The sequence below is a fragment of the Bacillus rossius genome, chromosome 1, assembly GCF_032445375.1.
Source record: "Bacillus rossius redtenbacheri isolate Brsri chromosome 1, Brsri_v3, whole genome shotgun sequence".
In the NCBI taxonomy this organism is placed as follows: Eukaryota; Metazoa; Arthropoda; class Insecta; order Phasmatodea; family Bacillidae; genus Bacillus; species Bacillus rossius.
Window position 1 is genome coordinate 317,966,427 of NC_086330.1, and position 25,139 is coordinate 317,991,565.

At 37.4% G+C, this 25,139-nt stretch overlaps 1 protein-coding gene across 2 annotated transcripts; it reads left to right on the forward strand.

The window, feature by feature from the left end:
* The first annotated feature begins 796 nt into the window (after positions 1-796).
* On the forward strand, positions 797-24,057 carry LOC134530233 (testis-specific serine/threonine-protein kinase 2-like). Of its 2 annotated transcripts, XM_063364911.1 has the most exons (6): positions 797-1,009; positions 9,772-9,941; positions 13,753-13,902; positions 17,870-18,143; positions 19,715-19,873; positions 23,743-24,057. In XM_063364911.1, exons 1-6 carry the CDS (start codon positions 875-877, stop codon positions 23,866-23,868), a joined length of 1,014 nt encoding a protein of 337 aa, XP_063220981.1. In that variant the 5' UTR covers positions 797-874; the 3' UTR covers positions 23,869-24,057. The 2 variants fall into 2 exon arrangements, with proteins under 2 accessions (XP_063220981.1, XP_063220988.1); XM_063364918.1 differs by lacking the exon at positions 23,743-24,057 and having other exon boundaries at positions 802-1,009; positions 19,703-19,863.
* Positions 24,058-25,139: the final 1,082 nt, after the last annotated feature.

Consider the following 25,139-nt stretch of genomic DNA (forward strand, 5'->3'; position numbering starts at 1 on the left):
CATTTTTTTCAAAATACGTGTGAGAAACACGTTTGGAGCCTACAACAACTATTCCTATGCTTAGTCGTTAAAGGGGCTGAGAATAGTTTTCAACCAAAGGAAGTGGGAGAGAGACGCGATAGAAGATTAAAAAAAAATTGGTTGTCTGTAAAGTCGGTTTACGGACGATAGTTTAACGTGACAACTTCATAACAAAACATTGATGAAATGATTGCATACTTTTATGAATTAAATTGAATCATTTTTATTAAATGATCACAATTTTGTATGGATACAAAGAAGGAGTGAAATAAATCTACAATTTAATTGATAAATTTATTTTTATTTGCACTCATTAACTCAAATATGTTTATTACTTTAACGAAGACATTATTTTAACTATAACTTTTATACATGTTTGCTATTTAACTTCTTCCAATCTGTGTTATTCTTTTAAGGATAGGACGATGATAGGAAAAGTAGGAAACGAATGGGAGTGTTTCAAGCGTAAATGTGCCTCAAAAAAAGTCAATTCGATGGTTGTTCCAATCGAGTGGAAGAGAGATAGATGCGGCGCAAGCGTACAATGAGCGTAACAGGACACTTTTTAGTGCGTGCAGCCGGCGTTCATCGATTTATTAGACGTTGTCACATCAAAAAAAAAAATGATTTACGGAAGTATTACAAGTGTATCCATTTGTTGTTTGCTGACACATTCGTTCTATAAAAAGTACTCGATAAAAAAAATATTTTTGAAAAGCTGTTTGATTTGTTGTGATCCACGCCCAAGCGACAACCGACAATAGGAATCGCGTTGTTAGGTAACAATGTGGCAGCCACAGTTTCCAAAATTACTCCAGTAGTGACTGTCGCCGACGGTGCTCCGCATGACGCCATGGAAGCAGGCGCGAGCTCCGCACGAGCTGACGGCCGGAAGGAGGGGCGGCTGCAGCGGCCCGCGACGGCGCTCGAGGCACGCGGCTACCGCCTGGGCGAGATCATCGGCACCGGCACGTTCTCCGTCGTCCAGGTGGGCGGCCGTCCCGCCGCTGATGGTCCGGCAGCTCGCCATCTCGCCACACTGGCAAATATTTAAAAAATATATATACACACAACTTTACTCATAATTTTACTAGATGCTCTAAAGCCCGAGAACAACGCAGAGCCCAAACAAATTAAAAAAAAAAAAGGCTGCGTGTACTTATGTACGCGCGTGAGAAGTTATACTTCTTTGGCAGCATTAAAAATAGTTTTTAATTGCATTAAAATAATTAAAAACAATAAAATAATAAAAGGGCTGGAAAAAGATAGTCAGCACAGTCAATAAAGTTCACTTTAAATTTGTAAAATTAAATAAAGAAAATTTAGAGAATAATAAATATATATGAAGTAATTTGTACTAAATATTATATGATTCTTAATTTTAAATATTTATTATTGATTATTTAATATTTTTAAATTAAATAAATAAATTTAATAATAATTTTTTTCAATTTAATTTAAGTTTATTCATTTTTTAAATATTTATTATTTTTTAATTTAATATTCACTTTTCATTTTTATCAAAAAGTTTTCATTAATTTTTTTTTTATATTTATTATTGATTCAATTTATGAATAAATATTTAACATTAATAAGTTAATAATATTTAGTATTAATTATATTAAATAATAATATTTTAATTTATATCAATAAATAATACATACAGATAGTTAACCTCAATTATATTTGAGCACTTGAAAAAGTATATAAGCACAATTTTTTTACTAATATTTACGAATAGTAAATAATATTAATCAAAATATTCAATTATCACTACTGAATATAATTTATTAGCACGTATATAATTCGCATTTTTATGAAACTAAAACACGAGTTGTGAATGTAGAAAATAAAAACATGTGGATAAATATTATAAATATGAAAACAGTGATCAGAGGCGACGAGCGTGCCAACATGCGCGACTAATAGAGGTTCTATTTCCATTTTGTTGGTAGCTTTTTTTCGAGACTTAATGAACGGTTTAGCGGGCAGCTTCAACCTGTTAATTTTGTGATGCGCGCGCATCTTAAAATTTCACTCTCATCATTTTTTCATAATGCGCCTAAAGAATTATAATTTTTAAAAAAGTAAAAAATATAGGTACCCTATATACCTACCGCCGAGTTTTGAACCACAGCTCTTCAGCATATTGACAATTCAATTCAATAGGTTTTTATTGACACATTTTTTACACTTTACAGATCTTGTTATTGCAACATGGCATTCCAGCACTCAGTGCTCTTTTACCTAATTTAGTTTATATATATATATATATATACACACACACACACATATACATTTCCGATATGGTTATAGTAAAACAATATTTAAATTAAATGAACTTTTAAAAAACCTTTAGAAATGTTTTTTGGAGCCTCTTTTGGCTCAATGTTTTTGTTTTGTGTCTATACCTAGAACATATTTACACTATATATTATACACACATTCATAGTAACTAATTGTCTTTCACTGTACATAAACATGGCACTAAAATTTAACTGATTACATACATGGCACTGTGGTGGGCGTCCATGGCTATTCACTTTTGGTGAGCACTGTGGCTGGTGTCTCTTGGTCTGGTTTCACACGCGTAGCCCAATCAGGGTGGCCTGCCAGGGTGGTAATCGGTGATGAGTTTGTGTGGGTATGGGCGTGTAATGTCGTGTTGTCCGATGTTCTGAATGAGTGTGGACGGGTGTTGTGCTGCTTTGTTGAAAAATTTGTCTGTGTATTGTATAAAACCAATTGGCGTGGTGACGGCGTGTCTGCGAGTTCGTGTAGTTGGATGTTAGTTACGTATTTGTGTTTACCGAGTGTTGCTCTGACTAGTTTATTGAAACATGTATTAATTTGGTGGAAACGGATGTCGGTTACGTGAGCAAATATTACAGAGGAGTACAATAGAACAGGGACGATGTACGCCTTGAATAGGCGCACTCTGTCTTTGGCTGGTAGGGGACTGTGGGGGCGGTGAATGGTGGACAGCGAGTTAAATGCGCGGTAGGCCTGGGCAGTGGCATACGAGAAGTGCGGTATGAAGCGCAGTGTGCGATCCAGTGTCACACCGAGGTATTTCACTGAATCGCTCCATTTGATCACTGCGCCCCCCCCCCCCCCCCCACGAACAGTGCTGGCGGCAGACGGGGGCGTCGTCTGGTGAAAAATATGGCTTCTGTTTTGGAGGGGTTTGGGAGGATGCGCCAGGAGGTAAAATACGTTGTAATAATGCGGATGGCCGAGGTCAGCCTGGCGTTTATTTGTAGGGGATCATGATGTTTTACCATCAGCGCGGTATCGTCCGCGTACATGACGATCGTGCATTTGGGGGGTTGAGGAATATCGTGTGTATACAGGGAGAATAAGAGAGCTGAAAGCGTGGACCCTTGTGGGACCCCTGCAGTGATCTCTCTCGAGGATGAAGTGGACCTTTCCACCCGTACGTTAAACGTGCGGGCTTCCAGGAAAGAATGGAGTATGGAACGAAGAGCAAGGTTGAATCCCAGAAAGGCCAGCTTGAGGAATAGGGCTTGGTGGTGGATTGTATCGCATGCACGACTCAGGTCTAGCAACACCATGCCAACATGGTTCCTTTGGGTGAAGTTGAGGGTGATTTGGTCGGTGACGTGAGTCAGTGCGTGCTGGGTTGATAGTTGCCGCCTGAAGCCAAACTGGAACTCGGGCAGCGGCTGCAGGCGAGCCACTTCTGCCTCCAGCCTGGCCAGGACTATGCGTTCCGCTACTTTTGACGTCACTGATAGCAGAGATATGGGGCGGTGCGACGCTGGCCGGTTGGCGGCGCCCTTCCCCTTGAAAATAGGTACCACCGTGGCCTCGCGCCATGGAAGAGGGTAGTGGCCTGTAATGAGGATGGAGTTGATGATGTTAGTGAGGTAGATAATGGCATTCTGAGAGATTGATTTTAAGAAGGCGTGGTGTAATGCTATCAGGGCCAGGGGCAGCATTGGCACGCACACGATCTATTTCCCTCCTCACCTGCCTGGGCGTGGTCAGTTTGATGGCACCAGGTAGAGAGGGGGGAGGGGGTTTTAGTGAGTGGGGAGCTTTGACAGATGAGGTGGAACTTGTGCTGGGGTGAATGAGTTGGCAAAGTGGTCGGCCAAGCACTCAGCCCTGTCAGTCGCCGACTCCGCCATGCCGCCGACTACCTCGAGAGGTGGGATCGCCGACCTAGCGGAACAGATACTGCATGCAAAGCACCACACCGAACCATTCGCGAGTGACAAAGCTTGGAGCTTTTTGACTTCTTTCGCCGATATCCATTCAGCGACGACCACTCTGCACTGTCGGAACAGTGCATTGTAGGCATCCCTGTCCGGCTGCAGGCGGGTCCGCTGCCATCGGCCCCGAGCCTTGTTGCGGGATGATATGAGTTGTTTGATGTGATCGGGGAAGGGGACTCCCAATGGGTGAGGCCTGACTTAGGGGATGTGCAGTGAAGCAGAGATGAAAATGGTGTCTACAAAGTGAAGAACATGTTGGTCAAGTTCTTCCTTTGAGCGGGCTTTATGGCGCAGATCTAGCTGCTGGTCCATGGCTGTCCGGTATGCTTTCCAGTCAGCCAACTTGTAGTTAAAGGTGAGGGTGGTAGTTGTGGGGATGATTGTGGTGTCTATGGTCATCATGACGGGGTGGTGGTCTGATGTCAGATCGGTGCTGACTGTAAGGGGATGGAATCGTTGTAGGGGAGTGCTTACCACCAGGTCCATTACGCTGGGGCTGCCAGTGTGGGAGTGGGGGTAGTAAGTGTATGTGTCAGGGGCATGGAGTGTTAGTGATGTTCCCATTAGGTATTTGCGGAGGGCAATACCTCTATAATTGCTTGCAAGGCAACCCCAGTAAGTGTGTCTAGCATTGAAGTCACCTGCATATTGACCGAGCAGTATAACCACTGCTCTGACATAAGGTTACGAGGTATATGTGTATTATATTTGATGTAATACCAAAATAATGTGTTTTTTTTTAAACCTTGGAATTTACTCTTTACTATGATTATTTTAGTTTACTAAAATAAATTCCATGGAAATTTCACTATCATAAAGTTTCATTTGGCACACCAATACGTTTGGTATGTCCCCTAATGTGGGTTTATGTTCATACACGTGAGTCCGCCATCTTCCTGTGAAAATGTCGTCACATGGTGCGCGCGCAGCTTCAACCTGTTAATTTTGTGTTACAATGATGCACGCGCATATTAAAATTTCACTCTCATCATTTTTTCATAACGCGCCTAAAGAAGTATAACTTCAAAAAGCATAACATTTGGCTCGAAATTTTTATCAAAATCAAAAATAACATTCATAAAACTACTAACAAATTTGATCATAAATTGTATGTTACAATTTACATAAAAAAACCATTGCCACACAAGACAGTAACCTGTTTATATTGGCCTCACAGTAATTACTAAATTAGTAATCACGTACAATATTTTATCTGATAAAAATTTTTTCAATCATCGTGGCATGGCCACTGACCCCACAAAGTTGACTTAAAACTTCTCAGTACCAGCAGAAAATTTTAAGTTATGATATCTTTCACACTGTACTGGATTCATTTAGAAGCTCTTGGTAACATGCTTATCTCGCACTAAAACTTACGGTGCTAGAATCCGATTGAGGGGACGCTGTTCCGGAGACATACCAACTTTTGAAACTTGCACCCTAACCATGAAAATATTTACACTCTTTTTCGTAAATGCCCTCCAAAACCCTCTGTAGGGGTCTCTTCCCTTTATACCCTACTCTACACTCTGCCAGAGATGTTTTTGTGCATGTACATAACGTCAGAACGTCGTAAGCAATGGCTTCTCCATTTTCCTTCAACCAGGTACCCATCCAGTCGTCTGGTAAGAAAAAGTCAAAGATGTGACTGGCCCAAAGTGAACTCTTCAGAAAATTTATTTAGGAATATAAATACATGTAAACACAGCATTATATTAAGCGGTACCTACTAAGCTACATCCCAGCAGTTATTAATCAGTTCGCTCAATTTAAATGGAATTTTATTAAATATTTGTCACGGAAATTATCCGCTGTTATGATATCAGCGTTTGTCACATATCCTTTACTTAATGTACCACGCACCGTGTTTCACATATTATTACGCAAAACGGCCATTTAACAGTATAAATTCAAAACAAAAAAAAACACAATTTAATAGTTTTGAGTATCAACCAAGCCAAAACCGTGTATTATGCTTATTGGAAATTGTATATTAAAAATTTCAAAAAGAAAAATACTCCCGCATTTACAATCACATATTTTATAGTTTCTTAAATTTTAAGAAAAAAAGTGTGAAAAAACATTTTTGCAGCTATAATTATACATGTTAGCTAGAATTTCTCATTCATTCACATATAAGAACTCTTTAGATGTTTGCTCTAATCATATCGTAAAGGTACAGTTTTAGTATAAAATATAAGTTTTATAAAATGAGGTCTCCGAGGACAGGCTTCAGGCTGTGGAGCTGTTGAGTCTGTCCCCTATATTTTATTTTTAGGGAAATTCCTACAAAATTCCACAAACAACTCAAAAATCCTACAAATGGAATTTTTTTTTACTTATTTCGAAGGAAAAACTCTCGTTTCGAGGAACGATTTCTACATTTTTCATTAAAAAAAAAAAAGCAGGTTAGACAATTTTCCTGAGAAAGGAGCAACTGTCTTCAGAGAGGGGCAATTTTCCTCAAAGAGGGCCAATTTTCATTAAAATTGGGGCCATTTTCCTCAGAGGTTTCATCTGAGGGCACAACCGTGACCTTGACCACCAACTTGAAACTCTTTAAATTATAACCGAAAAATTTCGAAAATTTAAAAAAAAATTCCATGTATTTACTACTTAATCGATTGCGGTCCTCAGTTCAATCCCCGAGTAGAGTAAACAAGTAATATGTGTATGAAAATTCCAAAGAAAATTATAAAAAATAATAAAATAAAAAACATTTATGTAATGGTTCTTGTAGACCTTGAATCGAATATTGGCAAATTTACTGGTACAAATAAGCAGCAGCAACTTTCCAAAAACAATTCCACGAAACAGACTGACTATTACGAAAGCATAAATATTACTTCCACATTCTGATGTCATGGCGGCCATCTTGTATCCGCTTTCTTGTTTGCATCGGCTAGTGAGTACACTTATCACATTGATTTAATTTTTTCTCGCTAGAGTGCAGTTGTACCAATAACCAGATCGTCAGCTGTCTCAGCATCCGCCCACTTGTCGGTTATATGGGTAGCCATATTGTAAACTCGTAAATATCAAAAAAATGCGAAAATGATTGTAAAATTTATTGAAAATATTACCTATTAAAATATTAATTGATTCGATCAATTCATGTACTTGGTTAGATCATTGGGCGATTAAAATAGTTAATCTTAGGTTCAAAATATTTGTATGGTTAAATATCAACTCAATTTAACATTTTACTATAGAAGTCAAAATCTCAGGTACAAGAAATAAAAGAACACTTTTAAAAACATTATTTATTACATAAATTATACACTTCTCTAAGTACAAACACATAATTATTTTATAGACTATTCATTCAGTGAGAAGAGTCTTGTTTGTTCTCAGTTGTACTCGATCATGGCTAAGTGACCATCCGCTACCTTTTCCGTGGTATGCTCTCTTCTTCCCGACAGAAAATTTCAATTCTGTAGTTTACAGACTCTTCCACATTGTTGCTCAGGCAAAGGACAGTATTCATCGTTTTGAATGCTCTTTTGCAAGTCTGGTCTTGAAACGGCCCAGGTTTACCACAACTGCATTCCATATTATACTTCACAGAGTGATCATGTTCCAGTACTTCAAGTTGATTGTCTGAATCCTTTCTGACTTCAGTTAAAAAGCTGCAAACATCTTTAAAGCAAGAGGTAATTAAAGTCATTCAACATTCCATGGAATGCAGATTCTGCCAGGCATATTCCATTTTCATTCGGTTTCAGCGCGCTGAGAACAGTCGTAGGTCGTCTTACAATATGAGTTAATGTCAAAGCTGCTTGCTACGGATCCGTTTTACTGTGGAGTCATTGCGCGTACGAGTCACAACTTTATCTTGCTCGGCCAAATCCAACAATAAGTGGTCTACAGTATGTGAACGAACCTCTCCGTTAAAGTTTTCCATATGATTGTCAAATTGTCAATACGGCTTAACCATGCATTACACTTATCACAGCGAAACGCCAAAAGTAATGGGTTCTTCGGGCATTCTATTTTCCCATGTCTTCTTGCACCTTGAAAGAACGCCAACGTCTTTTTCTCGGAAGTTACAGGAACGTCAATTGGCTTTAGTCGATGTTTCCTTACTCAGGAATGCACCAACAAGAGTCTTCTTCAGTGACAATATCGCTCGGTGGTAGAAAGCACATTTGTTTGTTTCTAGGTTATTGTATCCCTCGTCTGATGTTGACGGACTTTACTGCCATTCAAGAAAATCTTGTCACAGTAACGGCATAGATTCTGAGTAATTGTTGGCAAACCTCCAGCCGTTAAAGACACCAAGGTTGCTGGAAACATGGGAGAAACTTCAACCATTGAAGTTTCCAGCAGTGCTGAAATTGTAGGTGAAGCCGCCATCGGGATATGTGTAGTTTTGAGTATCGTTGCAATCGGGATCTCTGGAGTTATTACCGTCGTTGCCATCAGGGTCCCCGACCAGGATGATACACATTCTAGCAGATCTAAACAAGATGTCTGATACAATATTGCCACCATGAAGTCATAAAGTGGAAGTTATATATGCCTTGGTTATAGTCAGCCTGTTTAGTGAAATTTGTTTTTGGAAAATGGTTGTTTTTAATTCATTCGCCGTGGATCAAACCAAGGACTGTCAGGTCCATTACGTAATTTTTTATTTAAATATTTTTTTAGCATTTTATATGATTTTTATAATCTGAATTTATATACACAAATATCCTGTTTTCTCTATCGGGGATCGAATTGAAGGCCGCAAACGGTTAAGTAGTTAAATATTTTGAATAAATAATTTTCTATTTTTTTTATTTTTTTCCGAAATTATGAAGATAGGCCTATATTAGTTTCAAGTCGATGATCTAGGTCTAGGTCATGACATATGATGATATCTATAAGCAAAATGGCTTAAATTTGAGGAAAATTGGCCCTCTTTGAGGAAGATAGTCCATTACTCTCTGAGTAAAATGGTCTCTCCTGTTATTTTGAGGAAATAAGTGGAAAATATTCCCATAAAACGGAAACTTTTCCTTTAAAACAAGGGGAAATTTTTTGTCATTCTGAAGATTTTTGAGTATTTTTTGTGGAATTTTGTGGAAATTTCCCCTGAAACTCCAAGATGGGGGAACGACTCCACGGTTCTAAAACCTGAAGCTCCCGTTTTATATAACGTAAATACTCTAACATTTTGATTGCTTTTTAATTAATATAATACAATTAAGGGCATGTATTTTTTCACGAAAAAAATAACTGATCGCTCAATAGACTGAAATGAAGCATGCCAGCGTTAACGATCGTTCCCTTGTAACTGGCTACCGTCTGCAAGAGAAGCTATTGCCTTATTTGGCCGGGCCATTCAGGAGGGGTTTGCTTTCGCACTGGATGGCTATGTTCTGTGTGCTGGCAGTAGACATGCAGCCATCCAAGAAACACAGACAATGCTTTAACACACAGCTGGACCGAAAATCTTTTCTAATCCTAAATTATAAATGCACAAGAATTACATATACTTGATTGAAAATCGTCTATGTGTTCTCAGAAGGCGTATTCAAACAACCTTAAACGAAACGTCGCGATCAAGACCATTTTAAAGAAGGAAGTGCCTCCGAAATATTTCGAGACATTCGTTCGCCGAGAGATGGAGATTTTACAGGGCCTGAACCATCCAAACGTCATCAAGTTCCTGGAATCCATCGAGACGGATAAATCGTGAGTGATTAACGCATTGCAGTGCGTATTCAGGATTGGCGTGTCTTTGGCCATGGTGTTTTGCATGAATTTTATTTTCTTGGGTTCAAAGGCATGGTCTCAATCGCCAATTTGGTTACTTCATTATCTTTTCATTACTCATATTTCAGACTTCTTTGTGTAAATTTATTCTTATACATCTCTTACATTTTATAATTGTGGTCTAAAATTTCCTGAAAAGTTGTTACACGAAATTATATGATAAAAGTCACGCAAGTAATGCAAGTGGACATTTGTGTGATCTTTTACAGTTGGAAAAAAAGTTTAGTTAATATCAGGCGATAAAATTTGTGACTCGACAACAAATACAAAAACAAAAGGATATAAATAAATTCACAGTAAAATCCCTCAAATAATAGTAATGGAAAGAAAATGAAATAATATACTTGAAGTGTGAGTCCACGTCTTAAGGGGGCAATATCTTAATTTATTATGCTTCTAAAAATTATTGTTTATGTTCATGATTTTTTAATAAATTTATAGCATAAATATGGCTGATTGTCAATGGTTTTATATATTTAATAACTGTTCATTTAATAGTGCCGAGACATTTAAGGCCAAATTTATTTTTATATCCTGGCTTGAACATTGAGAAAGTAATAGTGTAGTAAACAATTTTGAATTAAATGTTTACATTAGGTCTTTGTCGTTGAACACTTTATTTTCATCAAATCATGGTTTTATGAAAATTCCATACACCTACAATATTCAGGTTTTTGGTAAAACAAGTTTTATTTATCTATGAATGATAATAAAATGTTATACGAAAATGCTACATACAAACTGCTTTTTCAAAACCTTATAACACACGATTTCATACTCTCAATAAATCACGCTAGAATTTAAATATTAACAGTAGTTTTGGGCTCTCAAAACCATTAAATAATATTTACTGAAGAAATGCAACCATCCAAAAACCATCAAATACGCATGAATTATTTATTAAATTCAAATCACTGGCAAAAATACAAAGTTATAGATGCAAAATAACTTCTGGTCGACATAAAGCCGCTGAGAAGAAAACTCATGACACAGGCCATGGGAAGATTGCGGTAATCCATCATGGCCTATTGCAGAGCTGTCCAAGAGGTGGCTCGCGGACCACACGCAGCCCTCGGCCAGTAGTTCTGCTCCACAAATAAAAAAATAAGACAAATTATAAGGCTTAGCAGAAAATGCTACCCTTATTGCCGTAACCAGTGTGTAGAGTCCCAGTTTTAATTTTTTTTCAGCATAAACATCCAAAAAATTATCTAATTATTTTTAATATCGGATTTATCTCAATTACTTGCGAAAATTTGTACACGGGAAACTTATTTTGTACTCATGCAAAATATTCCTTTCAAAATCAGTTGCCAATAAATAGTTTGTAATACTACAAGAAAGATATTGTAAATTTGTACAACACATGGCTATGGTTATTTTTGCATGAATGACCTTTTTCACAATAATCCTGGTCATTTCCTACGAAAATAGGCTTCAGTTTTTATATTATTTTGGTTGGTGTTTATTTTAAGCATAATTTTTTTAACCATTGAAAAGAAAATCGAATATTCGACTTTATTTTTTATTTTGTTGTATAATGGTAACTATGCGCAAAGTTTATACAAGGAAGCTATTCAAGGAACGGTTTACAAATAACTTTAACTATTAGAGGTACAACACAAGGCATACCTGTAAATGCTCGGGCAAGAATCCGAACACACTATTACTGCGAACACTATTTTGTAGAGATACATTTGTTATCATGTAAATGTACAACTGTATAAACATCTGTAATTTTACATGAATATTTATGTTTCTTTATAAAAATATTATTATAGTGTATTTTCTATGGGCGCGTGGAGCCTATACCTGATCGAGAAACATGCGTGAAGGTTCTAAGGTGCTCTGTGGTTGGACAGCCTGGCTTGTAATGAGGAACCGTCGCTTCATTTGCCTGGAGTTATTTTGGGAAAACATAGAAAACAGAAACCAAGATGGCTGGAATGGAATTAGAACCCGGGTATTTTAGAACATGAATTAATTGTCGTATCGTTGTGTCCACTCAACTCCCTTTAGTTATTATTTGTGCAATGAAATTTTTTCATCGCATTGCAACAGTAATGTGTCAAAGTGTATTTTAATTATTTTTTTAGCGTGACAAGGGAATTGTTTGGAAACTATTTTACAGCAACATAAATTTTACAACCATTTATGTTCACGATATAAACCTAATAGTTTGTATGAAAAAGAACGTGTTGTAGATTCCCACACCATTATAAACATGGAGTTGCAACACACATTCTGTATGTCCCACAGAAACATTTTTTAAATTGTTTGTTAAACGTTTTACTTGTATCGCTATAATCAGACACATACCTCGGAGACAAAGAACACGATGTCCATTTTCATGAAACATAGTTGTACAATGTCCATTACGTTCATTTTTCGCTTCATGTAGTGATATTAGAGCACTCATAACATAATGTCCGAAATTATAATTTTACACCTCCCAAACTATTTCCCTCCCCCCAAAAAAACTATCTAATAAAAATATTAAACTATTACATTGAAAAAAACTTCTTGTCTAACAAAGACGTTTTTTGATAATGTGTTTAAGTTTCATGAAGGTATACCTACAATTAGTGATAAAATATGAAAATAAGTTGCGTTGAAACGAATCGAAAACTTTCTCTTCCTAAAAAAGGTTAAATTTTGGAACGTGATATCCTATACCTCCGGGGCACATAAATTAGTTTCCAAAGAACTAACTAGGACTTTTATTTTAAGTGATGCGGAAGTGTGTGGTGCGTGGTTAGCATGTGGCCTGGTGGTTTCCCAGCAACGTGCACTAGTGATGTAACGAATTTCGCATTCGCAAAAATTCGCATATTTATCGCATTCGCAAACTTCGTGCGAATATTTTGCAGTATGAATATCAAAAATAAATCACATTTTTTTAAATGTGAAAATAATATGAATTTCTTAGCATTGTTATTAGAAAAGATTTTTCTTACTCCTTTTGGAAAAAAAAAAAACTTAATTATTTTCACTGTGGTAACCATGCAAGTATATATTTTATCAGCCTTTACTTTACCATTAGTTAAAATGTAATAGCCTTAGACTAAATATTATAAATAATAAACTTTTTATTAGAAAGCAAATATATATATATATATATATATATATATATATATATATATATATATATATATATAGCTATAATTCAAACAAATAAAAACACATCCTTCTCTTAAATTTTTATCGGTCTTTCTTTAAACATTGTTTTGAATTATAGTGCTATAAATAATTAACTTCTTTAATAAACTAAAAAAAAATATATATTTTTTCTTGGCTTCTAGGTTGTAGCCACGTCGAAAGCGAAATAGTGCTGTAGGTATAACTGCTCCCTGGAGATGGCGACTGCAACGTCGACCGAAACATCGGTGATTATTTCGCCTTCGACGCAGCTATAACCCAGAAGACAAGCTGCTTCAGACAATGGCCGCGGAAGCCTGCGATCTTTATTTAAAAAAAAAATGTTAATTCAAACAAACAAAAACCGTTATTCTTCTCTCAAACTTTTTTTTCCCCCCGGTTTAAGATGCAAACGGTGATAAATTTACGGTGGCTTCAACTGCGGTCCCAGCGGGTGATGCTAGGGCGAGAATCAGTCGCTTTCGCATCCGCGAACGCCTTCAAAGTGGCATTGGTCACGTCGCTAGCGGGTGCTACTTGGAGTGGCTTGAAGTGGCTTGAAGTGGCGAGGTGCGTGGTGGTTGCCCGGCAGGGTGCACATGGTCATGGAGCTGGCGGAGAACGGCAGCCTGCTGGCGTCGCTGCGCGACCACAGCCACTTCGACGAGGAAGCGGCGCGGCGCTACCTGGGCCAGATCCTCGACGTCATGGAGTACTGCTACAAGCGGGGCGTGGTTCACAGGTGGACTTTCGGCATTCCCGCGGCACCGCTCTTCGCCCGGCGCGCTCTCTTCGCAAGCCTCGCACCATACAAAGTGTCCCACAACTCAACGTCAAGCCGAGAACCGTTGGTAGACCACTAAACTACTATTCCGAGTCGCATAACCAAAATTAAAAAAAAAAAATCGTATATTTCGAGAATATGAATTTTTTTTTTTTTAATTTTTAATATACCCACCCTTTACCAAATTATTAGATACTGTGATGATTATTATTTTTTTTTTGCTACGCTAGCGTTAATAACCCTACTATTCATAACAGATCAAAATAAAATCAAACATGTTACACTTTTGGGAGAAAAAAAGTTATTTGGAAGACTAATGAGGCAAATAATTTCCATCCGCTGAAAAAATAAATGCTATTTTTCTAACTTAAAATTTATTTGAAAATATGACTAATTAAAGCAAATAACATGCTAAGTTAGTTTCAGAGTGAATGGTCAAATTTACCCGATTAAATATTGTTGCCGCATGAGTAATGCAAAAATTTTAGGTTTTCGAAATCAGAAACCGTAACTTACTCTCCTATCAACTGTTGTCGGCTTGACGTTGAGTTACGGTACATTCCGTATAGGCATTGCACTTTGTGTCATCTAAAAAATTTCATAGTCATATATATTTTACATGTTATATGCAATTTGTAAAAAATAATTCAGGATGATACAAGAATCATTTATTCCTGACAAACTGCGTGTTATTCACCCAGCTGTCCACAGCTGCGTAACACATACAGTATGGTTTTTATGATCAAATTTTAAATATATTTCTTCATGAAAATCTGCAATGAGCGGAAAGCCGAAATTACAAGATGGCGGGCGAAGCCGAGGCTTAAGTTACTTACACAACTACCTGGCCGAGCTGTTACCGAACAGCCGAGAGTCCACGATGCATGGGACAGGCCTTGATAGATAAATACATAATCAAGGCTACTGTTTGACTGGGCCACCAAACAGTGTTTTTATGGAAAATGAAAAAAAAACTCGAGATTTATTTTAAAAAAAGTCTTATTATTAATAACTCTTAAGAGAAATCACACTTGTCTTAATAATTTAGTTTTATGGATTTGATGTTGAATGTGAAGTTTTTGGACAGCTATATAAGAAAAAAACGCGGCCGTTTTAGGGCGTTTTTATGTAGACGTGAAAAATTTGGTGAACAGTATTACAAGTAATATAAGGGCTTGTGGCATGCCTTCATCTTTAATAATCCACCATAAATTTATATTGTCACCATTTTAAGTCCCATAGAGGCGTGTTACCGATGCAAAGACTGCACGCCGATTCGGTGTCTATCGCGTGTGATTGGCTGCTTGCTACAACAACACGTTGTTTTTCAGCAAGTACACACAAATATTTCTCCAAATAACTCTGAATTACCCCTTTTCTAACTCAAAACATACTGGAACAAGTATTTTCATTGTTAAACTGCGTCTTGACTATAAGCAACCTTAATTTAGAATTTTTTAAAAAAGTTAAAGGTTTGCCGGAATACACTGTAGCATTTGGCAGTGGTTTTTATTAAAGTTACAATGCTGCAATTCTCATCTTATCCACACTTTAATTTTGTAACTGCTATATTTTACTCATTGTAAGTTTAATTCAGGGAAACCTCAAAAGGATTGGATTCTTCGTTTCGTCTAACTTTAATGGTATTGTTATCTCAGTAAATTGAAGGGTTTGTGTATTTCCGGGAATTAAACAATATAAACTCAGAAAAACATATACAAAAGTTTTTTTGTTGTTGTTAGTAATCAAACAAAACAAACGGTTAGACATCAGGTTGAGATGATTGCCCATGTACAAAATATTCTTATTTGTGTTCTTTGCATAAAAAAATTGTTAGTGTTTAGCATTTATTACCGTATTTAATTTTTAAATTGACGTTAATCCTACAAATAACAGTCAGTATTTTATAGTATTAGAAAATTTATTAATAGTGTGCTCTCTAACTTAACACAGGATAATTTTCAGTGAGATGTAATAAAAATTGGTTAGGCACTAAAAAATGTGTTGAATTTAATATAGCTTATCTTAAAACCACGGAATTTCCTTTGTAAACATGTGAAAAATTCGTTAAGAGCAAGACAATGCATGATTCAGGGCTTAAGGTTAATATTTTTAGTTAACGTTATTATTTTTATACCTTGTTGTTGTGACCACCAGGTGTCAAAGACCCTTAGTTTATAAACGGAGTTATTGCTGGGGAAAAAATGAGTAACCAACAGAAATAGTTTCATTTAGACAAAATTTACAAAGTATTTAATTTGTCAAATTATTTAATATCTGAAAAATTCCTCTACACAAAATATGCTTAACGGTGTTAGTAGTATATATTGGCCGGTCCGGCGTCTTGGTTCTGGGTGCGGAGCCGGAGCCGAACCACCATCTTTGATTGTGAATCACGGAGGCAATCTTAGATGACCGTGACCTTGACCTTTAACCTTGGCCTTTAATCCGGCAGCCATTTTGGGTCCGCCATCTTTAAATCGAGCGCCCCACTCACTCATTATGCAATTTACGTCACGGAGTATGTTTTCGAACCTAGAGGTCAGAGCTGCGATGGTTCGAATCACAGCGCTTCCAATAAATTTAACATAAAAATATAAATTTAATATGTCGATAAGGACGTTAATAGCTCTGGTAGGTAATGGAACATCGACCTTATGTGATGAGACAGAGCGACGCTGGCGATCTCTAGGAACAAACAGCAGGAACAAAGTCGACGATATCCAAGATGGCGGCCTCTAGCGGAACAGAAAAAAAATCAATATGGCGGCCGTGACGTAAATTGCATCATGAGTGAGTGGGGCGCTCGATTTAAATATGGCGAAACCAAAATGGCGAACCCAAAATGGTTGCCGCGTCAAAGATCAATGTCACATTCATCCAGGATGGCCTCCGTGACGTCACAATCAAATATGGTGGTTCGGCTCCGTCTTCGCACCCAGAACCCAGGCGCCGTACCGGCGAATATATAGGTACTAATGTGTCTGCATTCTTCTGGGCACAAAAACGGTTCTCTTCGTGTTAGTCGTCGCAAAGAACCAGACGGGCATGTGTGTCGTTTTGCCTAAAGGCGTTTTGCCTAATTTTAGGCAACATGCCGTTTAGGCAAATCGCCGTTAGGCAAAACGCCGTTGGCCAAATAGGAGTTAGGCAAAACGCCATTAGGCAAAACGCCGTTAGGCAAAACACCGTTAGGCAAAACGCCGTTAGGCAAATCGCCGTTAGGCAAAACGCCGTTAGGTTAGGTTAGGTTAGCTTAGGTTAGGTTAGCTTAGGTTAGGTTAGGTTAGGTTAACTTAGCTTAGGTTAGGTTAGCTTTGGTTAGGTTAGGTTAGGTTAGGTTAGGCAAAATGCCGTTAGGCAAATCGCCATTAGCAAACTGCCGTTAGGCAATTCGCCATTAGGCAAAACGAGGTTTTGTCATCATAGTAACATTTTAGGCAAAACGCCATTAGGCAAAACGCCGTTAGACAAATCGCCGTTAGGCAAAACGCCATTAGGCAAACCGCTGATAGGCAAAACGCCGTTAGGTTAGGTTAGGTTAGCTTAGGTTAGGTTAGCTTAGGTTAGGTTAGCTTAGGTTAGGTTAGCTTAGGTTAGGTTAGCTTAGGTTAGGTTAGCTTAGGTTAGGTTAGGCAAATCGCCGTTAGGCAAATCGCCGTTAGGAAAATCGCCGTTAGGCAAATTGCCGTAAGGCCAATCGCCGTTAGGCAAATCGCCGTTACGCAAAGCGCCTTTAGGCGAAATAACTTTAGGCAAATCGCCGTATCGAATTCATGTTTAGGCAAACCGCCGTTAGGCAAATCGCCTGTTACTCAACCAGACTCCAGAACCTGGACTTGGCAACTGGCGTGTCCGCGCGACTGCAAAGCCCTCAGCTCTTGCTGCCGCTCCCGTGGAAGGGTCCTGCTCATGTTCCTCGCAGGGACATCAAGCTGGAGAACCTGCTGCTGGACGAGGGCTTCAACATCAAACTGACGGACTTCGGGCTGGCCAGGGCGGGCATGTTCCCCGAGGACGGCCGGCCGCGCATGAGCGAGTCCTTCTGCGGCAGCTACGCCTACGCGGCGCCCGAGGTGTTGACGGCCACGCGCCACGACCCCTACCTCTCCGACGTCTGGTCGGCCGGCGTGGTGCTGTACGCCATGGTGTTTGGCCGCATGCCCTTCAGCGACCGCGACCGCCGCCAGCAGGACGTGGTCAGTCCCGGGTCCGATTCGCCCTCTGCGCCCTCTCGCGCAACAATACCTAAACCATTCATCAAAACTATCGACTAAAAAAGAAGTGATCTGAGCAGTTAAACACCTACTGCACAGAAACTCTGACGAACAAAGCGACCCGAGGTGTTATAACCCTACGTCTAATGTTCTGTTCAACACTCACCCCGTTGATTTTTTTTTGTAGTCATTACTTTTCTCAAGGAATATTTCTGAATTGTTTATCTGCCAAAAAATTATTCGACAGATATTCACTTGGTGTAATATCTTGGGTGTAACAAGCCGGGTAAATTTTGGAAATTCCGAAGTCTTGCGCGCCTTTTTTTTTTCACCCCTGATATTACGCCAAGTGAACATCTGTTGAAAAGATTTGTGTCCAAACCACAAATGCAAGGGAGGCGTGTATGGAGCTAGAGAAAAAAATATCATAAATAGCCATTTAATAAAAGTAATGAATAATAAATAAAAACTCAGGATGGCGAGTGAGCCGAGCCTTAAGTTTTTTTCCAGATAATCCAACGTTTATTAAATTTATTCCTGACAGTCATTTCGTTCAGCAAATTCAAAAATATATACCACAAATACTCTGAATTACCCGTTTTCTAACTTAAAGCATATTGGAACGAGAATGTCCATTGTTTAACTGCTTATTGACTAGAAGTAATCTTAATATAGAATCCAAAAAAAGTTAAAGGTTTGTCGGTTGCACTGTTGCACTTGACAGTGGTTTTTATTTAAGCTACAATGCTGCAATTCTCATCTTACCCACACTCTAATTTTGTATTTGCTAGATTTTACTCATTATAAGTTTCATTCATTGAAACTTCAAAATTATTTCGTATAACTTTAATGGTTTTATTATCTCAGTAAATTGAAATATATTTGTATTTCCTGGAAGGAAACAATATGAACCCAGAAAAACATCTACAATATTTTTTTTGTGTCGGTAATCAACCGAAAGAAAAGGTTAGTAATCAGGTTTAGATGATTGCCCATGTACAGAATATTCTTATTTGTATTCTTTGTATAAAATATCGTTTAGTGTTACATTTTCAACTACCATGGGGTGATTAATTGAATAAGTTTTGAAGATGATTTAGATAGATGGTCTATGTAAGTCATAATACAATAATAATTTCTAGATTCAGGATGAATTTAAACACAGTATATTGAAAATAAATGTCAAAACATGTTTCACTAAGTGTATAAAAGCTTTTTCTTTGGACCGTTCGTATCTCTGTCGCAGGGTACGAAATTTGGTTCAGAGGCCAGAGTGATGTAATATGATTACAAACCCATGTGAGGCCCATCACTCAAGTTTCCCGACTTTATTGTCGTTTCATAGCCTGTTGTGAACAGGATGTCTACATGCTTTGAGTTATTCAGTAATTAATCATAAATGTCATGGTTTTGCATGGTCTTTAAACATTGTTTTTCTTCGGGAAGTTATTTTGATTCTTTGGATGAAAATCGTAATCTCGGTGTTAAAGGTAAAGTAAATGATACCTGAGAAGTATTCTGATCATTAACTTTTCATGCAGTTTTGTTGACAGGAAGTTGAAGTTGAAATCGAGTTTCCCGAATATCCAAATGTATCTCCGGAATGCAAGGCACTGATCAGAGAAATTCTGTCTCCATCGGCTAACAGATTAACAGTAAAACAGATCAGAAAACATCCTTGGATGAAAATGAAAGCTAAAAAGGCAGAAAAGGTGAGTAAAATGACATTAAATATATTTTATATGTCTTACCGGTTACAAACATGTCTTGTAATGAAAGGGGTGTACATTTTTAAAAATTAATTAATTAATTACTTATAAACTGCAAAAAAGCTTGCCATTCGTGAGGATTAGGTCATTATTTTGGGGGAGTCCGCTTCTCGATGCCTCTTCTCGATCAGGAGCTTGTCGGCCGTAATCGGTCATCTTCGGCTTCTGCGTCCGCAGTCCTGCCCGATACTCTGTTGGTTGTAAACCAGAATATGTTTGTATCGTCTGCGAAGAACTTTACCACCGTCAGCCACCAATAAATAAATGTATATATGTATATATACATATATATTGGTATTGGTTGCTACACCAGCAAAAATCGCTCATGAATCTTCAGTAAAATATTTATTTGAATAAGTTAAAAATTTCATGAATTCAGAAGACTTTGAAACTCACGACCCTGACTTAGGCAGTGTGAGCAGCGCGATCCTTGATATTCATCTATCATCGCGATGGTGATTTTTATAAATTCCAAATTTACTCAAAATTTCTCTTAAAAAAAAAAAAAATGAATTCCCACAGTCGATGGAAAATTCCTCGTTGAGGGAAAATTTAGGTTTTGCTGGTTCCCAAAACTGTCGGTAGCGGCTTGAAATCTCTGCAAAGCAGCTCCGTATCGGCCCTGACCTCAGCTGGTATTTAACATATCAGACGATATTTGACACATTATTTAAGTTTTTACTTAAAATACCAAACATTTAAACAATTATTTAAATATTACAAAAATTAATATTTAATAATCAATGCACTTACCCCATATAGTTTCATATTCCACAGTTTAAACCTGTCGATGGCAAAAATAATTATTTTATCAATATTTTAAAAATTCGATATAATTTAATAATTTTTTAAATATAACAAATTACGTCACTGTATAGAAAAAAATATGCATACATTATTCATATTCAGTACGACATATATACGGATATATAACACCTGTATCCGAACCACCACCAATTCTTCTTTTTAAAATGTAAGTACCTATGCAATATTCCCAAGGAAAAAAAACTACAGTGCAAAAGTCTCTGAAGCAGAAGGTCCAGTTGCGTGGAGTTACTCAAAACGCTTTACATCTACTAAAATACATATTATAGGGATTATTTGAAGATGATCCTAACTGCTAGACCTAAAGTGCAGGCATGGAATGAAATGATTTACCTTTACCATAATGTGTATTGCTAAGATGTAGATAAAAATATCTTTGCATTACAGGATCAGCACTACAGAACATTTTATAATATTTCGTCAATCATAGGCAGCGTCGTTCGGAGACGCTTGGGCTATACATTTTCATTGTATTTTACTTGGACGTATTGCATACTAAGTATTGATAAAAGAAGGTCTCGTGGTTTGGAGACGTTTGACCTACGTGTTTGACATTGAACATTAATTGGTTGAAATGCATACCTATTATCCCAATATGTTTAATCTATAATATTGTCGTTGGTATTGTAGTCGTCTTATATTGAAGCTATGTAAAACCGCCTTCATGATACGTGTAATTACATCGAGTAACAAATTTGTTTAGCGGGACATCTGCCTTGTATATATTCCTTGCCTGTAGTGACGATGATTAATATGGTCATCAAAACGGAGATGGAAAAATTTTGCAATCAAATAATATTTGTGTTGTTGGCTAGAATTCTACTCCTATGACTCCGTGTTCTCATAAAAAAATTTAACAAATTGAACCGTATGCTACAAAGTCTGTGAAGTAATTTTTAAATACATTTAAAAAATTTTAATTAAATGTTTTTCCAATTTTTTAAGAAAATATTTATTAAATAATTAACCCCCAATCGGCAGGTTAGAACTGTGGATAATAAACTATATGGGGTAAGTGCGTTGTTTATTAAATATTTATTTTTATACAATTTATAGAATATTTTATAAAATGTTTTTGCGTGTGTTCCATTCCTACTCCTTATTCCCCTCGAGTGTTTAACACGAGAGGCTACAATTTTTGATATTTTAAATATAAACGTAAATAATGTGTCAAATTTCGTCTGATATGTCAAAGCGGGGACTGAGCTGCTTTGCGTACATTTCAAGCCACATATAGCATTGGGAAACAAAAAAAAATTTCCCCCATAAAGAAATATATCCTTGGAATTAGGGAAATTGTGTTATGTTTTTAGATATTTTGAGTAAATTTGGAATGTCAAGATCACCAAAATTAATGTTTTTTTTATAGTTTCCACTATTTATGATGGATAAATCTCAATGATCTAAATACTATTACTAAATAACTTTAAAAAAATTATGTGAATATTTAATACTGTAGTCAGTATACTAAAGCAGGACTACATATTGGTTGTGTAATTTGAATATGAATAATATTTACGAGTGCAGAAATAAGTTTTACGGTATATACTATACACACACATACATCATCTGCCTTTTCAAGATAAGCGCGATGGCTATGCGGCTAAAGGCTCTTCTCGCACTGCATACGTCAGGGTGGATTCAAAATCCCCTTAAAAACATGAAATTTTCAACATATTAAAAAAATTTTACTAAAGCTTTATAAAGTCTAACATAAAGCGGCTTTTATTATTGAAAAATAAAATATCAATATATATTGTTAAGATTTATGTGGGGGGAAACTGGGCTCGTAAGTTATTGCCCAATTACGTTTTATTACAGTTTTATTTATTTCTAATATTAACATTAATAATAAATTATATACTTAAAAATGTCCAATTACAAGTCACTGGCACTTAAAATTGTTTGTTCTCAAGTTACTCATTGTCTGTTAAGTTCCGCAGTTCGCACTCCTGACTAGAGCTAGGCTCAACAGTGGTTCGACTCTTACCACGCGCCACTCAGTCGCCGCACTCTCGCGTTCTAGTCAAACTCCGCGTCGCGCCACTCTCAGGAGGGGTCTCTCACCCTCTTCGCTGATGTCGCACTTCCCTTCGCTCGCGGAACTCTCGGAATTCTCGGAACTGTCGCGGGACTCGCTTGGAACTCGTTCGGAACTCAGCACTCATACGGCACTCTCACGGAACTCTCGCGGAACTCTCGCGGAAGGATTGCGTCGATGGTTACGTACTGGTGAGTCTTCTTTCCAGAACCAACAAGAGCGGTTGTGACGAGTCGCGTCATCCCGGGTTGACCCGTCGGCCGAAACATCAAGAACAGCGTCGCTTGTTCACGCCACTTCGCGCTGCGGCCCGCGGAATTCCCATGGCCGCTCAGCGATAGATATCAGCGCTGAGGAATGACGATGCGCGGGTAGCGGAGGAAGGGAGGGGTGTAGCGACGACCTTTGTAATCCAACAAGGCACGCGTGGCACGCCTCACGCCAGTGGAATGCACGTGTCACGATGCGTGACGCCAGTGGCCGTGCAGGGTCGCCAGCCAGCTCCGCACCCCTTGCGCGTGTCGAGATCCTGCGATCGTAACAACATTTAAAATTCTGGCTGACGGCGGTAGAGTTCCTCGCAGGCAACACTCAACCAACAAAGTATCGGGCAGGATTAAGGATGCAGACGTCGAATTTGACCGATCACGGCCGACAATTTCCCGTTCATAAGCATCAAGAAGCGGACGGCCCCGAAACATGACCTAATCCTTAAGAATGGCAAGCCTTGAATGAACAAGCCTCGAGGGGATCGTCAAAAAAGAATAACATTTTGCAAAAATCGGCTAATTCACACTACTTGCATAAGTGCGTACTTCGCTCCATGGCAAAGTACGTGTTAATGCGATAGGCTAGTCATTTACTGCCACCTTATTTTTAGTGATTCAAGTGGACGAGTCAAATAGATTATTTCAAGTTTACCAGACGTGATTATTCTGAATTTCAGAATCCATCGAAAGAGAACACTGCAGTTGATCCTGGCACTTATAAAGGAACTGCGCCGCTGCCTGGATACGCAACCTACCCAAAGAAGAAGTCACAGGACTGGACTGAGTTTCAGTTCCAAGCATAATAAAGATTCCGAATCATTTTGTAACTCGTTCAAGTAAAATTGCTCCACGCCTTTTTAAAAAGATCTTCCTTGTGAAGCAGCAGTAGTTTCACACCAAAACATTTGTCACATTACATTTTTAATCTCTCATGCTGAATTCCTTAAATTTTAAATATAAATAAAAGTACATATTCCATATTTATTGAGAAATAATATAGAAACTTATTCTTATTTCTTTCTTCATAAAGACAAATAGTGTAAACTGTTTGCATTTAATTTCTAAGACTGTATATTTATCGATTTGGACTGCCAATATTTTAAATCATTTAAAACAATACATTGTATGAAGTAAGTGGAGATACACAAGTTATTTCACAATTAAATAATGAAAAAGTTTTGTTTGAAGATTGGTTAGACTAATAAAAAAATATTTATCTTAATTATTATTATGACAAGACAATCTCATTTAAATTACATAATTATTGTTAGTGTTACAAACCTGTTTTACTATATCGATTGTGTATGTACATCGTTTTAAGTAAAATAAAATATATCACTTATAAACTATTTTCTTTTAATTTTGATATTGGATTGTACAATTATGGGGCTAAAGTTATCCGGGTTCGATTCATGGTTTGGGTACGGTCAAACTCCGCGTTGGAAATATGTCGTGTATGCTGCTGACACTTGTGTTGCTCCTATTCACTTCGCTTTCTATTCTTACTGGAACCTTCACACCTCACAAGAATATAGAAGCCCTAAATTAAGAGTCAGCTTCACGCCCAAATTCGGGTGTTTACATATTTATAAATTTTTTTTTTAAAGTCAGTACATACTCATAGATCCCGAATAAAGCATTGCATATTATGTTTAATGGTAAATTATGTCCCTAAACGTATGTTAAACGCCAAAGATATATTATTAAGGAGACAGATAAGTGTGCATAACCAATACGTTTTGTTGGAAATCTTTATTTCAACATCTTGATAGTGCTTCAAGTTAACTCTTATAGTCACATTTTCAAAATATATCTTCAGTGCCTTATAATAGAGAAAAAACTACAAATCAGACATGTTTGGTGAAACCCCGCCTAAAAAGAAGCATTTCCCGGGGAAGAGCTATGACAGGAACTTATTTCCGAAGAATAAGCACTTAGCGGATTTTAACCTACAAACCTGAGAAAACCATAATACATTATTAATCAGTAATCCACATATTATCATAAACGATAAATAACTGCTAAACCAATTTAGAATATTTCAAAAGTAAAACGTGTAAAAACAATAAAAAAG

Excerpts from the sequence above, each read along its gene's own strand:
- LOC134530233 (XM_063364911.1), top strand. The coding sequence starts at position 875 with ATGGAAGCAGGCGCGAGCTCCGCACGAGCTGACGGCCGGAAGGAGGGG. Across the intron at positions 18,144-19,714 it reads ACCGCCGCCAGCAGGACGTG|GAAGTTGAAGTTGAAATCGA; the intron begins GTCAGTCCCGGG and ends TTTTGTTGACAG. Across the intron at positions 19,874-23,742 it reads AAGCTAAAAAGGCAGAAAAG|AATCCATCGAAAGAGAACAC; the intron begins GTGAGTAAAATG and ends TCTGAATTTCAG.